This window comes from Aethalodelphis obliquidens, unplaced genomic scaffold (genome assembly GCF_003676395.1).
Source record: "Aethalodelphis obliquidens isolate GAN/ISIS:26980383/991018 unplaced genomic scaffold, ASM367639v1 scaffold28, whole genome shotgun sequence".
Lineage (NCBI taxonomy): Eukaryota > Metazoa > Chordata > Mammalia > Artiodactyla > Delphinidae > Aethalodelphis > Aethalodelphis obliquidens.
Window position 1 is genome coordinate 18,218,548 of NW_020837972.1, and position 13,321 is coordinate 18,231,868.

Consider the following 13,321-nt stretch of genomic DNA (forward strand, 5'->3'; position numbering starts at 1 on the left):
TGCCTTTATCTTATCTTCATTTTTCAAACTTTCTATCATATCCTCTGAACCTGTTTCACGGTTGTGGTCCTGAGACTTGCTTTCACTCTACCTTAGTGCTAATACCATTCCTAACTTGGCCTGCAAAATTTGTCGATGTATGAGTATTTATGCATATCATTATTTTGTTGACTGACTGAACTGTGTCTTTTTTTCAGATGAAGAGAGACTGGTGTGTTAATATTGCTGTTAGATGCATACTTATTAAGTTTCATATTCCCTGATCTCAATTATGTTATAAAAAATAAAGAAAAAAGACTGAAAGGAAAACACCCCAAAACAGTGTTTGTTTCTTGGTGGTGGGATTTTGGTTAACTTATTTTCTTCTTTATACTTTTTAATTTTGGCCAGATATTCTACAGCATGTTAATTTTCATATTAATTTTATGGTAAAAGAAACTTAAAAAGTGCTACATCAGAGATGCATAATCTTCCCATGATAAACCTAAGTGTTCAATTAGAAACCTCATAAAAGCTGTGTTAACTGGGGTATGACTTGGGTTTTATGCATTTGTAAAAACTTTGTACAAGCAACGGCTTTAAAACACGTACTCCAGTTGTCTGTAGCTGTAGAAAACACTGATCTTGTTTGTTTCTCCAGGTTGGAGATTTACAGTACGCCTCCCCTGCGACTGTGTCTCGATGTGGAATGGTTTACGTGGATCCGAAAAACTTGAAATATCAACCGTACTGGAAAAAATGGGTTAATCAAATACAAAACAAGGTGAAAATTATTCCCAAAATGAAAATTATTCCCAAAATGAACTTACCAGTTACTAGTATTGGTGGCTAGTTGGATAAAAGTAACTCAGAGGGATGTTTGTTGTTGAAGGCCATGACCTTGACCTTGACCTGCCCAGGATCTTGAGCACTTAATGTTATCAATAAGTTGGATAAAAACATGGAAGACACCCGGGGCTTCCCTGGTGGCGCAGTGGTTGGGAGTCCGCCTGCCGATGCAGGGGACACGGGTTCGTGCCCTGGTCCGGGAAGATCCCACATGCCGCGGAGCGGCTGGACCTGTGAGCCATGGCCGCTGAGCCTGCGCGTCCAGAGCCTGTGCTCCGCAACGGGAGAGGCCACAGCAGTGAGAGGCCCGCGTACCGCAAAAAATATAAAAATAAAAAAGTAAAAAATAAAAAACATGGGAGACACCCTTATTAGATTTCCAGATAATTCACAGCAGGTGGGATAGGTAGTGATTTTGATAGTCTAGACCAGGGAGCGACAAATTTTTTCTGTGAAAGAGTAGAGAGTAGATAGTTTAGGCTTTGCGGGCCATGTGGTTTCTTTGCAACTACTCAACCCTGCCATTGTGGTATGAAAGCAGCCACAGTACATGAATGGGCATAACAATATACCAATAAAACTTTATTTACAAAAACAGGTGGCAGGCCAGATTTGGCTTATGCGTTGTAGTTGGCAAGCCCTTATCCAGCCAAGCCCAGGAGTTGGGAGACTTGTCTCTATTAGGTGCCCAGCACCTCCTGCTTTGCTCAGTTGGATGAATGCAGTGTGTGAAGGACCTAGTTTGTCATGGAATTGAGATCCGATGGTTTCAGTTGACCTCAAACCCCGTGACGTATCACATGGCTGCTCAAAAATGTGTATTGTCTTAATGGTAGGCTTCATTGAAAGCTGCAGAGATAGATGTGACAGTCATGTGAACGTTGTGGCTTGACCACACCTGGGACACCATGACCACACAGGATACGTCTCTAGAAGGACCACTAGGCTGATGGTGAATTGGAAGCCAGGACATAATTACCCCAAAGAAGACCAAGGGAAACATGATGGGACCATTTGAGGCACACTGTCAAATGGGGGATGACCGCCCATGCAATCCCTGGTGATCATCAATGCCTTGGTAGGGAGAAGGACCTTCCACGGCTTTGCACTCTTTGCTCAATGACTGTGGCCATGTCGTTTGAGCTCTAAGGTAACCTGCGCTTTTTCTATCAAATGGGACCTTTTGTGGCACCTCCCTCCCAGGTCAGTGAAATCAAAGGCTTCACGATGAAATGAAAGAGCATTATAAAGGACAAATTTCTCTACAAATATATGAGTTATCAGAGTTTATTCACCTGCCAAATTTCTCATTCATCAGAAAATATTTCTCACCCCCTCTTTTTTTTTTAATATTTATTTATTTATTTGGCTGCGCCAGGCGGGTCTTAGTTGTGGCACGCGGGATCTTTAGTTGCGTCATGCGAACTCTTAGTTGTGGCATGTGGGATCTAGTTCCCTGACCAGGGATCGAACCCTGGCCCCCTGCATTGGGAGCGTGGACTCATAGCCACTGGACCACCGGGGAAGTTCCCTCTCCCCCCCTCTTTCTACAAGCAAAGCTTCCCACGAACTTCCATTTAAATAAAGGAACCCATGAAAATGCTTTGAAATTCTGCTCTTTTATAGGTGGAGCAAGGTGATTTACAGAGTCTGTTTGAGAAATATGTACCCTATCTCATTGATGTGATAACGGAAGGAATAGTGGCTGGAAAACAAGGAGAGAAGCTGAAGACAATAGTTCCGCAGACAAGCCTAAATATGGTAAGTAAGGATCTGTCGGCAAAAAAGAAATTCTTCCCTAAAGATGGACCTCCCCCCCCAGTGGGCTTTCAAGGGGAGCAAAGATGCCAGATGGGTAAGTTCTAACATTGCCAGCTACTGACAAGGAGGACACAATACTTCTTTTTGTGACCCTATGCAAGACAAGATACTGGGCTCCATCTGTTGAAACCAATATGGTGGGTCATATAGTTCCCACTGCTTTGGGATCTGGGATCCCGGGATTTATGACCAGAACTCACCCTGGTGGGGGTGTGTGGAATATATGGACGGACCCAGGTGTTTTCCTGTGAACCAGGTAACCCAGTTAACCAAGATGCTGGATTCGTTACTAGAGGGAGAAATCGAGGACCGCGATGTTCTGGAGTGCTACTTCTTAGAGGCTCTGTGCTGCTCTCTGGGCGCTGCCCTGCTCGAGGATGGAAGGGCTAAATTTGATGAATGCATTAAAAACATCGCTTCTTTGCCTACTGCTGATACGGAAGGGGTTTGGGCCAACCCTGGGGAACTGCCAGGTAGGAACCAAAGGTAGCTTGTTTTCCTGCTCAGAATGTTTTTGGTTAGGTTTTTAAGAGGACGTGACCTTGCTTTTCCATATGTATGCCTATATGGGTTTTCCAGGTTGTTTTCTCCTGTAGAGAAATGTGCAACGGTCAGAGCACCCAGTGGTACCGTCAGGAGACGTTCAAATGCGTGAACTGCTATAGCAGAGCCCAGCTCCCTGGGACGGCCTTTTTTGCTGAGTCTGCCCTTTTCCCCCCTAGCTTAGGTGCTAGCTTCCTTCACTCTGTTTAAGCTCTTTAAAATTTTCACATTGTGCTTGCCTTTGAAGTTCTTCTCCTTTGGGCTTCTCTCTCTTTTTTTTTTTTCTCTAAAATTCCACCGCTTAATTCATCTGCTCTATTCCTGAGTATTTGCACAGGAGACAATCACGTGTGGATTTGCAGACCATTCATAGGAAATCATTATAGTAAGGTTTAACTGTTTGCATGAAGAATGTGCATCCTCAAAGAACCATATATGATGAAAATGTGGCATTCTCCAAGAACTATAGCTGACACTAGGATCCTTCTTTGTCTGTCTCTTAATGACATTTGAATATGGCTTGGCAGGGAGACCCAAGCTGTATCCTGTAATCATTACCTGGGCTGTTCTTTTTAAAGCGCAAAGTAAAATGATCGTAGGTCTTTCTAGTGGAGAGTCATTGAGCAAATAAAAGATGTTTTAAAAGTCTTTGGTCTTTGTTCGGACACCAAGGGAGGAAAGGGGGGATGGGATGAATTGGGAGATTGGGACTGACATATATACACAATATATATAAAATAGGTCCTAATGAGAACCTGCTGTGTAGCACAGGGAACTCCTCCACTTCTCTGTACAGTAGAAACTAACACAACATTGTAAAACAACTATACCCCAATAAAAAAAACTCTATGGTCTTTTGGGGAGTAGTTTGCTTGTACTTTCTTGGGACCCTGAGTCTCCTTTGGCGGCGGGCTCGGGGGGTGCTTCCCAGCTATGCATACCATGCCGGCTACGTGCTGCTGCCATCAGAGACGATGCTGGTCCCGGTCTGGTCTTTCTCCCTAGTTTGCTCTCGTCTTGGGGACATGAATGGCCGTGTAGACAACCCCCTTCCAGATGCCTTCTGCACTCAGCTCCAGGATCCGGGTCCCTCGACATTATCCTAGCTCATAGCACCTGGCACAGTTCTGTCTGCATCATAAATGCATACCTCCCAGTCCCTGCTTCACAGTCGGCTTCTGTGATTCCTGCCACACGTGACCCCAGTTGGCCTCGTGGGGACTGTCCCCCGCCCCCCGCCATTCTTCCTACCACCTTCTGAACCTTCTGAATCCTCTTCTGCCGCCCTGTCGCTTCAACCCCTCTTGCCTAATTGCCCTTCTGTCGAATCTCTCTGAGAAAACCCAAGCCTGCTTTCTCTGCCTCTCCAGGGGCTGAGGGATACTGAGACAATCACACAACCACGAAGTCTGGCACCTCCATAAATTCAGTCTTGAACTTGAACTCCCTCTCCTGTCCCCACGGGGGCAGTTCATCTCCCTCTTTCTCCAAATCTCCACATGGCCCTCTCCCCTCTCTCTGCAGGTGACCTTCCTTCTTCCTGCAACAGGAAAAATGGACACCGTCAGATAGGAATTTTTCCAGCCCCCATCTTCTCCTGTCTCCTTTCTCAGGGGAGAGGAGACCAGCTCCCAGCTGGACCCGCCCTGTGCTTTGAGGTCTACCCACACCCTCCTCATCAGGCTCCTGGCTTCACTGGTTTTCTGCTCTTTCTCCTATATTTTCCATCTGTCCCTCTCTCCCAATCCCATCCCACAGGCTCTCAGACATCTCTACCCAAACTGCTCCTCCCAAACTGCACATGCACTGCCTTCTCGTTACCGGATCTGGTGACCCCTTCTGGTCTTTGCTTCTCCGACGTTGTCCCAGCATCGGACATGGTACCACTTTCTGCCTTCTGAAAACGTTCTTCCTCCATCCTGCTCCATCCTGGCCATGCCCTCAAAGTCTCCTTTGTTGAGTCTCCTTCCTCTACCCCTCCCTCACATCAGGATTTGGTCCTAGACCCTCTTTTCACTCTTAATGAGACTTTTCACCATGTCCACAGCTCTGACTTCCAATCCCCTCCCTTCTGAGCCTTTTCCTGGGTTCCCTAGCCCAGTTATATTTAAATCTATCTATCTATCTATCTCTCTATCTGTCTATCTCTCTTTATCCATCCATCCATTTTTATCTATCTCTATCTACCCATCCATCCATCCATCCATCCATCCATCTATCCATCCATCCATCCTTATCTATCTATTCAATTAAGTTTCTGTCCAGGGAGCAAATAGCATTAGTTCATTTCAAGCATGAGCCAAAGCTGATCCTGTATTTCCATGTCCACGATCGAAGTGAAACAGACCACTGTTTGTTACAGGTCACCTTCCAACCTTGTTTGACTTCCATTTTGATCCCACACAGAAGAAATGGATACCATGGAATAAATTAGTTCCAAAGTATGTTCATTCCCGTGAGAGGAAATTTATTGACATCCTGGGTAAGTGAGAACCAAACCCTCGGTTTAAGCGTGTCTGGTTCTCGTTCTGTGAGGAAGGGAAAAAGATTCTGAGGTCCCTGTGGTACTCTGAGTCCCCCCCGGAGTGCTGGTTGGGAGAAACTGAGGAACGTGAGCCGTGGGCTTTTCCAAGAGGGCGGCACTTTGGATCCCTTTCATGTGCTGCTGGCTGTGCCTCTCAGCTCTTTCCCTGGGCAGGCGGATCCTGACAGGTCGGGGCAAGAGGTAGGGTGCCGGTCTGCTTCCCGTTGCTTTGCACAGGCTCCCTTCTGCCCCACAGAGCTGGCTGGGCGTGGGGAGGGACGAAGGAAGGAGTGAAAGTGGAATGAACAAGGCAGCGTTTTGTAAGGGATGCCGCCTTGAGGGGCCGCGTGCCACGGGCTTTGTGTATTGGGTCGTGTTTTACGTGCACACCTCTGGCCATTTGGATAACATAGAGGCTGAAGCGTTTCACGTAACGAACATCTGATTTTGGTTTGTATGGAGTTCTTTTAGAGTGAGGTGTACGTATTTTCTCAGGAACCAATCAGGATTAAAAATTGCCAACGCAGGAGTAAGCCGGACCTGACTTTGAGGCTTCATGCTCTCGTCAGAGGAAATTGTTGGTCAGGAAACCAAATCCTGATAAGTGATAAGTGAGTGACATATGCAGTGGAGAAGCTGAGTTTTTAATATCCTGAGTATAAATCAGAATGGGATGTTAAAACCGTTTGGGTGTTCTACACCTGGATGTGGTGATGATGACACAGCTGTAGAAAGGTATCAAACTCATCAAATTGTACACTTAAAATTGGAGTGAATTTTATGGTATGTGGGTTATACCTCCATAAAGCTATTAAAAATAATGGTTGGGGTAGTGAGGTTCTCCTAAGATGATTTCACCCATATATACGTTTTCAAGGTCACCTCTTGGGTTTTTGCTGATGCTTTTTATGGGATTTATGGGATCCTGTGAAGCTCCAGGTTGCCCAATGCACACCTTGTTGGCATTTCTGTGATGCTCCTGTTCTTCATATATTCCTTAGTTCACACAGTGGATACAACCCGTACTACCTGGACGCTGGAACAAATGGTTAAGATTAGGCAACCTGTTATTTTGGTTGGTGAATCTGGCACCTCCAAGACAGCCACTACCCAGAACTTCCTTAAAAACCTGAACGAAGAAACTAATGTAAGTCATTATTTGTATCTGTTATCTGTTGCCACGTAACAAGTTACCCCAACACGAAGCAGCTCATACAACAAACACTATGTCAGTTTCTGCAGGTCAGGAATCTGGGAGTGGGTTAGCTGGGTAGTTCTAGCCCAGGCTCTCTCATGAGATTGCAAGGTTGACCAGGGCTGTGGTCATCTGAAGGCTTGACTGTAGCTGGAGGACCCTCTTCCGAAATGGTCGGCCTCAGTTCCCCACCATGTGGGCCTCTCCAAGGGCTGCTGGTGTCCTCTTGACATGGTAGCTGGCTCCCCGCAGAATGAACGTACAGGATATCAAAGCAGATGCTGCAATGCTTCATATGACCCAGGAAATCACACACCATCGCTTCTGCCACATTCTGTGGGTCACACAGAAACCACCATGGCCCACCCTGATACAGCACGGGAGGGGGCTACACAGGGTGTGGGTGCCTGGAGGTGAGGGCACTTGGGAGTCGTCTGGAGGCTGGCATTCACATTCCTCATCACCACTTTGTGGTTTCTCCCCTCCTTCCTCCAGCCACATGTCAAACGTAGGAGGGTCTGGGTGCCCCAGGGCAAACGACAGTGAACAAGGCTGTTAAGGCCCGATCTTGTGAGGAGGGGAGACAAAACGCGAAAATGAAACACGATCGTGCAGAATGTGCCAGGTGCACCGAGACGTTATGAAAGAGCGCGGCATTCCTCCTCTGCGTACTCAGAGTGGTCCTGCGGGGCCCACCTGCTCACCACTGCAGCTCTCTTGGCTTTAAACAAGTCCTGCTTTATGTTTAATAACCATGTAAAGATTCTTATCTCCTCCAAGAAGCTGCCTGTGACTCAGGATCTCCAGCTGTCATAGATTTGTCCCCAGTCCACACACTGACTCAGTTCCTTGTTAATGTTGCCCGTCATTTAAGTTCCCAATTCCTGTTCTGGCCTTCTGGAACCTCAGAGGGGAGACAGTTCCCCACTGCTTTCCTCTGACTCTCCCTTAGGCTGGTGCCTCCAGGAGCAAAGAGGCTCCGGGAAGCCACGTGGCCCTCTGGGCCGGGGAGTGGTCAGCCCAGCTTGACGATGGGCACGTAAGGGATGTGGGCGGGACTGGGTTGCACTGCCCACGAATGGATGGTCAAGGTCACTCACATACCAGCACGTGCAGGCATGGTTTATTTAGCTCTGAGGATGCCATCGTGGAGGGCACACGAAGGATGTTTACGGCCAGAAGGACCTACCAGTTTATGGAGCAAAGGGAACCCGTGTTCAGAAGCCCCCCCCCGCTGTGACCCTTCCCACCGGGACTCAGCAGCTCGTGCTTATCGGCCCAACAAGACATATCTGGATACGTTCATGACAAAGAGAAGCAGATTCACCTTCAGATGTTCAGCTCAGGTGCACCTGCACTTGTGGACACCTTGTAGAAGGGTGTTATCTAAGGCAGCGGTTCCGAACGTGTGGTCCCTGGACCCACAGCATAAGCATCACCTGAAAACTTTCTTATACCACTGGGACCTACTGAATCGGAAACTCTGAGGATGGGACCCCATCAGGCTGCCCTCCAGCTGACTCTGATGCATAATTAAGTGTCGGAGCCACTGATCAGTGAACTCTCACCCATCGCTCTAAGAAGGGGCAGGGGAGAAGCCCCAAGTACGAGTGCGTGAGGATGTGCGCCCCACACAGGGATCGGGGGGCCTCCCTCACCTTTCTCTCAGTGGTTACTTCCAAGGACTAACTAGTGTTTGTTCATGCTGTCTTTGACTTATTTATTAAGATGTAGCAGGCACGATAGTAACTTATGTTTGAATATTGCTTTGTCGTTTTGAAAACACCTTGGTGTATTTCATCTCACATGATAAAGTCACTCTATGAAGTAGTCCAAGAAGATTTCATTAAAATCATCTTTCAGATGAGAAGAACGAGGCTCTGAAAGGTTAAGTGATGGTTCTGAGGTCGCCTGGTTAGAAGTCCACGCTGTCACACCTGGCAACCAGTTATTGCTTCACACAACCTGCCAAAAGGGAAGGGGAATTCCTGCATTAGCGCTACAAGATAGAGTGAAGTTCAGACTCACGTTGGGTTATAAAAAAGTTAGTTCAGATACCAACGAATTTGCAAAAGAGGTGCTAGCTTACGATCAAACATTCCCTGTAGGTACTGTGAAAAAAAAGACCACCTTTGGAATAATCTCTTTCTGTTTCAGATTGTGTTAATGGTCAGTTTCTCCTCCCGCACCACGTCCATGGATATCCAAAGAAATTTAGAAGCCAGCGTGGAAAAACGAACCAAAGACACGTACGGCCCACCCATGGGGAAGCGCCTCCTGGTGTTCATGGATGACATGAACATGCCAAAGGTTGGTGGGGTTAACGGCAGGGGCGGGGCAGTGTGCTGTGTTTGTGTGGCCGTGTGTGTGTGTGTGTGTGTGTGTGTGGAGTGGGTGAGCGTGAGAACGCCTGTCTTCATTCTGCACAATGTCTGCAGGGCCCAGGTTACCAGGAGTCAGCTTAAGGGACAGTGTGACAGGAAGTGTCTTCTTAACCAGAGAGACCCTTTCCTTAGATTGTGTTCCGTAGTTTCTCAAAGGAGGGAAGTAGGTATCACGGCAGCCTCTGAACTATATTCAGCATATGTTTGAGCGAGAGATTTCCAAATGAGCTGTACTTCGGGCAGTAATGCTGCTCTCGGCCCGAAAGCATGGGCTTCGGGAAGCATGGGAAGCATGAGGGCAGGCGCTTCCTCAGGATTCCTCTGGATTTACCAAGGAAAGGGAACTTTAGCGTGCACAGTGGGTGTGTTTCTGGGGCCAGAGCCTGAGAGGTGCACAGTTTTCTTAGCACTGGGATATAGATTTATATCTTTTCTGCAGAACCATGTTTTCCCTGAAATATCTGTCTTCCAGATGGACTGTTTGCAAAGCCAGGATCCATCCATCCATCCATGCATCTGTGCATCCATCTTTGCCTCTGTCTATCTTTGCATCCAGCCAGCCATCCACACACTTGTTTTTCCATCCATCCATCCAACTGATATATTTATTGAGCACCTCCTATGGGACTGGTGCTGTGAAGTGACGAGCAAAACGTATACAGTTCCTGCCCTCAGGGAGCTTACAGTCTAGACAGGGACACAGATTTCTAAAAAATTACACATGAGTATACAGAACTGCAAACTCTGAGAAGCCCAATGAAACTCAAGCCAGAGCGCTCCGAGAGAGCGAGAGGAGAGATGAGATTTAGTTTAGGTGGGCAGCAGAGGCGTTGCTGAGTTCTGCTTTATGATACCACTGTTCTTCCTTTTCTTTAAAAAAAAAAATCAAGGTGGACGAATATGGCACACAGCAGCCGATCGCCCTGCTGAAACTGCTGTTGGACAAAGGCTACCTGTACGACCGGGGGAAGGAGCTGAACTGTAAAAGCATCCGAGACTGTGGCTTTATTGCCGCGATGGGGAAAGCGGGGGGAGGCCGCAACGAAGTCGACCCGAGATTTATTTCGCTGTTCAGTGTCTTCAACATTCCATTTCCTTCAGAGGAGTCTTTGCACTTAATTTATTCCTCCATCCTCAAAGGCCATACCTCGGTAATTTGATTTTAATTAGAAGTCTAAACTGGAGGGCCGTGTGTTGGGTAGAAACGTGGTAGCAACGTGTGCATCTGGCACAGCAAACACAATGCCCACAGCCCACGGTGCTTCTAGGGGACCGTGAACATGTTTTCATTTCTTTCAAAACCAGAAGAAAGGAATCAATATAATTCAGCCTGCATCATATTCATCTTTCTACCAAGGCAGTCATAATATATATGTAAGATAATATATTTAATTATAATTAAATAAAATAATGTATAAATATAGTTTTCTAGAAATAACATGTAATATATTTATATAATATATATAAAGAATATAATATGTATAATAAGATATATAAGTAATGTATTTTTATGGAGGAAGGGACCCATGAAGGTGCCTGGGTCCCATGGAAGTTGTGATGTGGCCCTGAGTTACCTAGGCCACCTTGAGTGACAGCAGTGAACCAACTAGAGGACTTGGAACCAACTAGAGGAATTGGGCTCTGGAGTCAGTCCCCATTCTGCTCCTTGGGCAAGTCCCTTGAGAGCTTTTAGTCCCCATCCTCCTCCGGAACAGGGAGATAATTCTGGTACCCCTCACTTAGGGTTTGGGAGAATGAAAGGAGAAAATGCATGTAAAGTGTGTGGCACAGTGCCCAGCACATGTCCGATACTCACTAGATACTAGTGATTGCTGTTATCGTTGTGATTTACGTGACCCCCATGAATGGAACCCGTTCATTTAAATAATGACCTTCTGATCCTGCCATTTGCCTTCTAAAGCAGGCTTGCACACTTAAAGTCCTGAAGGGCCAGGCAGGAAACATAAAGGTGTGGGATCAGTGGTCACCTGGCGTGTTCGTGCCCTACGTTAAGCCATTCGCTTCCACAACAGTGAGGTCTGCGCTAGTCAAATCAGCCTCAAACTGAGGGCTGGTTTGGGGCTTTGGTTTCATATCACGTTGATTTGTCAGTTAATGAGAAAATCTAGGGAAACAAAAGCAGATCAGATGATTAGTTTCTCTATTTCTTTAATTGTTTTCTTACCTCCTCTCAAAAAATTATGGTAAAATTCATGTAACATAAGATTAGCTGTTAAAACCATTTTAAAGTATACAGTTCAGCGGCATTTAGTACATTCACAATGTTGTACAACTATCCTGGAAATTTCCCATTGATGGAATCATACAATATGTGGCCTTCTGTGTTTGGTTTCTTTCACTGAGTATCATGTTTTCAAGGTTCATCCATCAGTGTAGCAGGTGTCAGTGCTTCGTTCTTTTTTATGGCCCAGTCATATTCCATGGTATGGATGGACCACATTTTGCTTATCCATTCATTCACTGATAGACACTTGGGGGGGTGTCTTTTCATTCTGTAGGTGTTTCATGAGAGCATTGTGGCTGTAAGTGACAAGCTGACATCCTGCACTTTGGCACTTTACAAAAACATTGTTCAGGATCTACTGCCCACCCCATCCAAGTTCCACTACATCTTTAACCTTCGAGATCTCTCGCGGGTTTTTAACGGTCTTGTCCTCACTAAGCCAGAACGGTGAGTTTGTTTTCTCTCACTAAAATGTGTCCCATCGGTACGATGGGTTTTCTTATTCTTTTAAGACAGAGGAGCTATCAAGGAATGTGGTGTGAATCCATGTATCAATTAATTACCCAGTGTCTTTCTGTTTACGTTAAACAAAGAACAGAGTCAAATGCTTGGTTAAGACCTGATGCCTCTTGAGCCCTTGAGTTGAAGGCAGGTGGAGCCAGGAGACGCAGGTGTGTGGCCGTGTGGACAGGTGTGTTCAACCCCGCGGTAGGACTGCTGTGACAACCATTTGTTCTCAGTTCTAAAGGTGAAATTGGCCCGCGTGGAGCCTTTCCTTCGTACACCTGAATTGTTGTCAGTTGCTAACTGGTTCTATTATCAATATATGTGTCTTTGGGAGAAGTTAGGCATGGAGGACAGAAGGGATTTAAGTCTGGGTCTAGAGGTTGACTCATGAAAGCTGGACGTATCTGTGTATTTACATTAATGTAAACTTCCATCTATGTAGGTTTGCAGGGATCCTCCAATTTCGCGGATTCATGTTATGAATCCACAAAATATTGGAAAATGAATTAGGAACTTTCCCCGTACCCACACTGACTCCTGGGTGCCCTTGAAGGTTTCAGAATGGCAGTTCCAGAGAGAGCAGCTCTAGGTGTTTAGGGTGGAGTGAGAGCTCTTTGCCAGAAACCAGAAAAAAACCCGGAACTGGGGTCAGTTGGTTCTTAGAAAAAGGAGCTGCCAGTGGCTCTGCTGCTGATTTTAAATTCATAAATTCCAGCAAGTAGGAGTCCTGTCAGGTTCTCAGGTCATTTATGTCACTTATAGACAATGTTCTTTTTCTTCCGTGCAGCAGGATAAGTTATGAATGACAACGTTACGGTCTTTACAATTAAATTGTTAGCTTGCTTTAAATTTCAATTAATGTGAAACCAGGGGGGAAAAAAGGCTATGGGAGTGTTGTCCTTTTTTGCACCCTGTGTACCCATCTGAAAATAGTAGCATTCAGCCTGCTCTTCTCTAGATAACTTTGTGGCTGGTTTTGCCCCTTCCATCCTGTAGGTTCCAGACGGTGACCCAGATGGTGAGAGTCTGGAGGAACGAGTGTCTGAGAGTCTTCCACGACCGGTTAATCGATGAAACAGACAAGCAACTGGTCAGTACATTGAATATGGACCAGCAAATGCAAAAAAGTACTCTAACCACAAAATTCTTCTCTGGGTGAAAAGAAAAAGTACAAATCAAAAAAAACCCAATGTATTTTTTTTCAATGTGTTTTTTGTATGGGACACTGCAGAAAAATAGAGACTAATAATGAGAGTCAACAGGTAAAGTAGGGT

The 13,321-nt window shown here is 46.1% G+C and overlaps 1 protein-coding gene across 7 annotated transcripts in view; it reads left to right on the forward strand.

The window, feature by feature from the left end:
* The window catches only part of DNAH10 (dynein axonemal heavy chain 10), a 149,356-nt gene that overhangs the window by 91,233 nt on the left and 44,802 nt on the right, over nucleotides 1–13,321 (forward strand). For all 7 annotated transcript variants that reach the window (XM_027125048.1, XM_027125051.1, XM_027125053.1 and 4 more), the window contains 9 exons: nucleotides 641–763; nucleotides 2,455–2,589; nucleotides 2,906–3,122; nucleotides 5,555–5,674; nucleotides 6,718–6,863; nucleotides 9,069–9,221; nucleotides 10,186–10,446; nucleotides 11,815–11,987; nucleotides 13,044–13,137. In XM_027125048.1, the coding sequence (XP_026980849.1) occupies nucleotides 641–763; nucleotides 2,455–2,589; nucleotides 2,906–3,122; nucleotides 5,555–5,674; nucleotides 6,718–6,863; nucleotides 9,069–9,221; nucleotides 10,186–10,446; nucleotides 11,815–11,987; nucleotides 13,044–13,137 (1,422 nt within the window). The remainder of the gene's footprint in view (nucleotides 1–640; nucleotides 764–2,454; nucleotides 2,590–2,905; nucleotides 3,123–5,554; nucleotides 5,675–6,717; nucleotides 6,864–9,068; nucleotides 9,222–10,185; nucleotides 10,447–11,814; nucleotides 11,988–13,043; nucleotides 13,138–13,321) is intronic.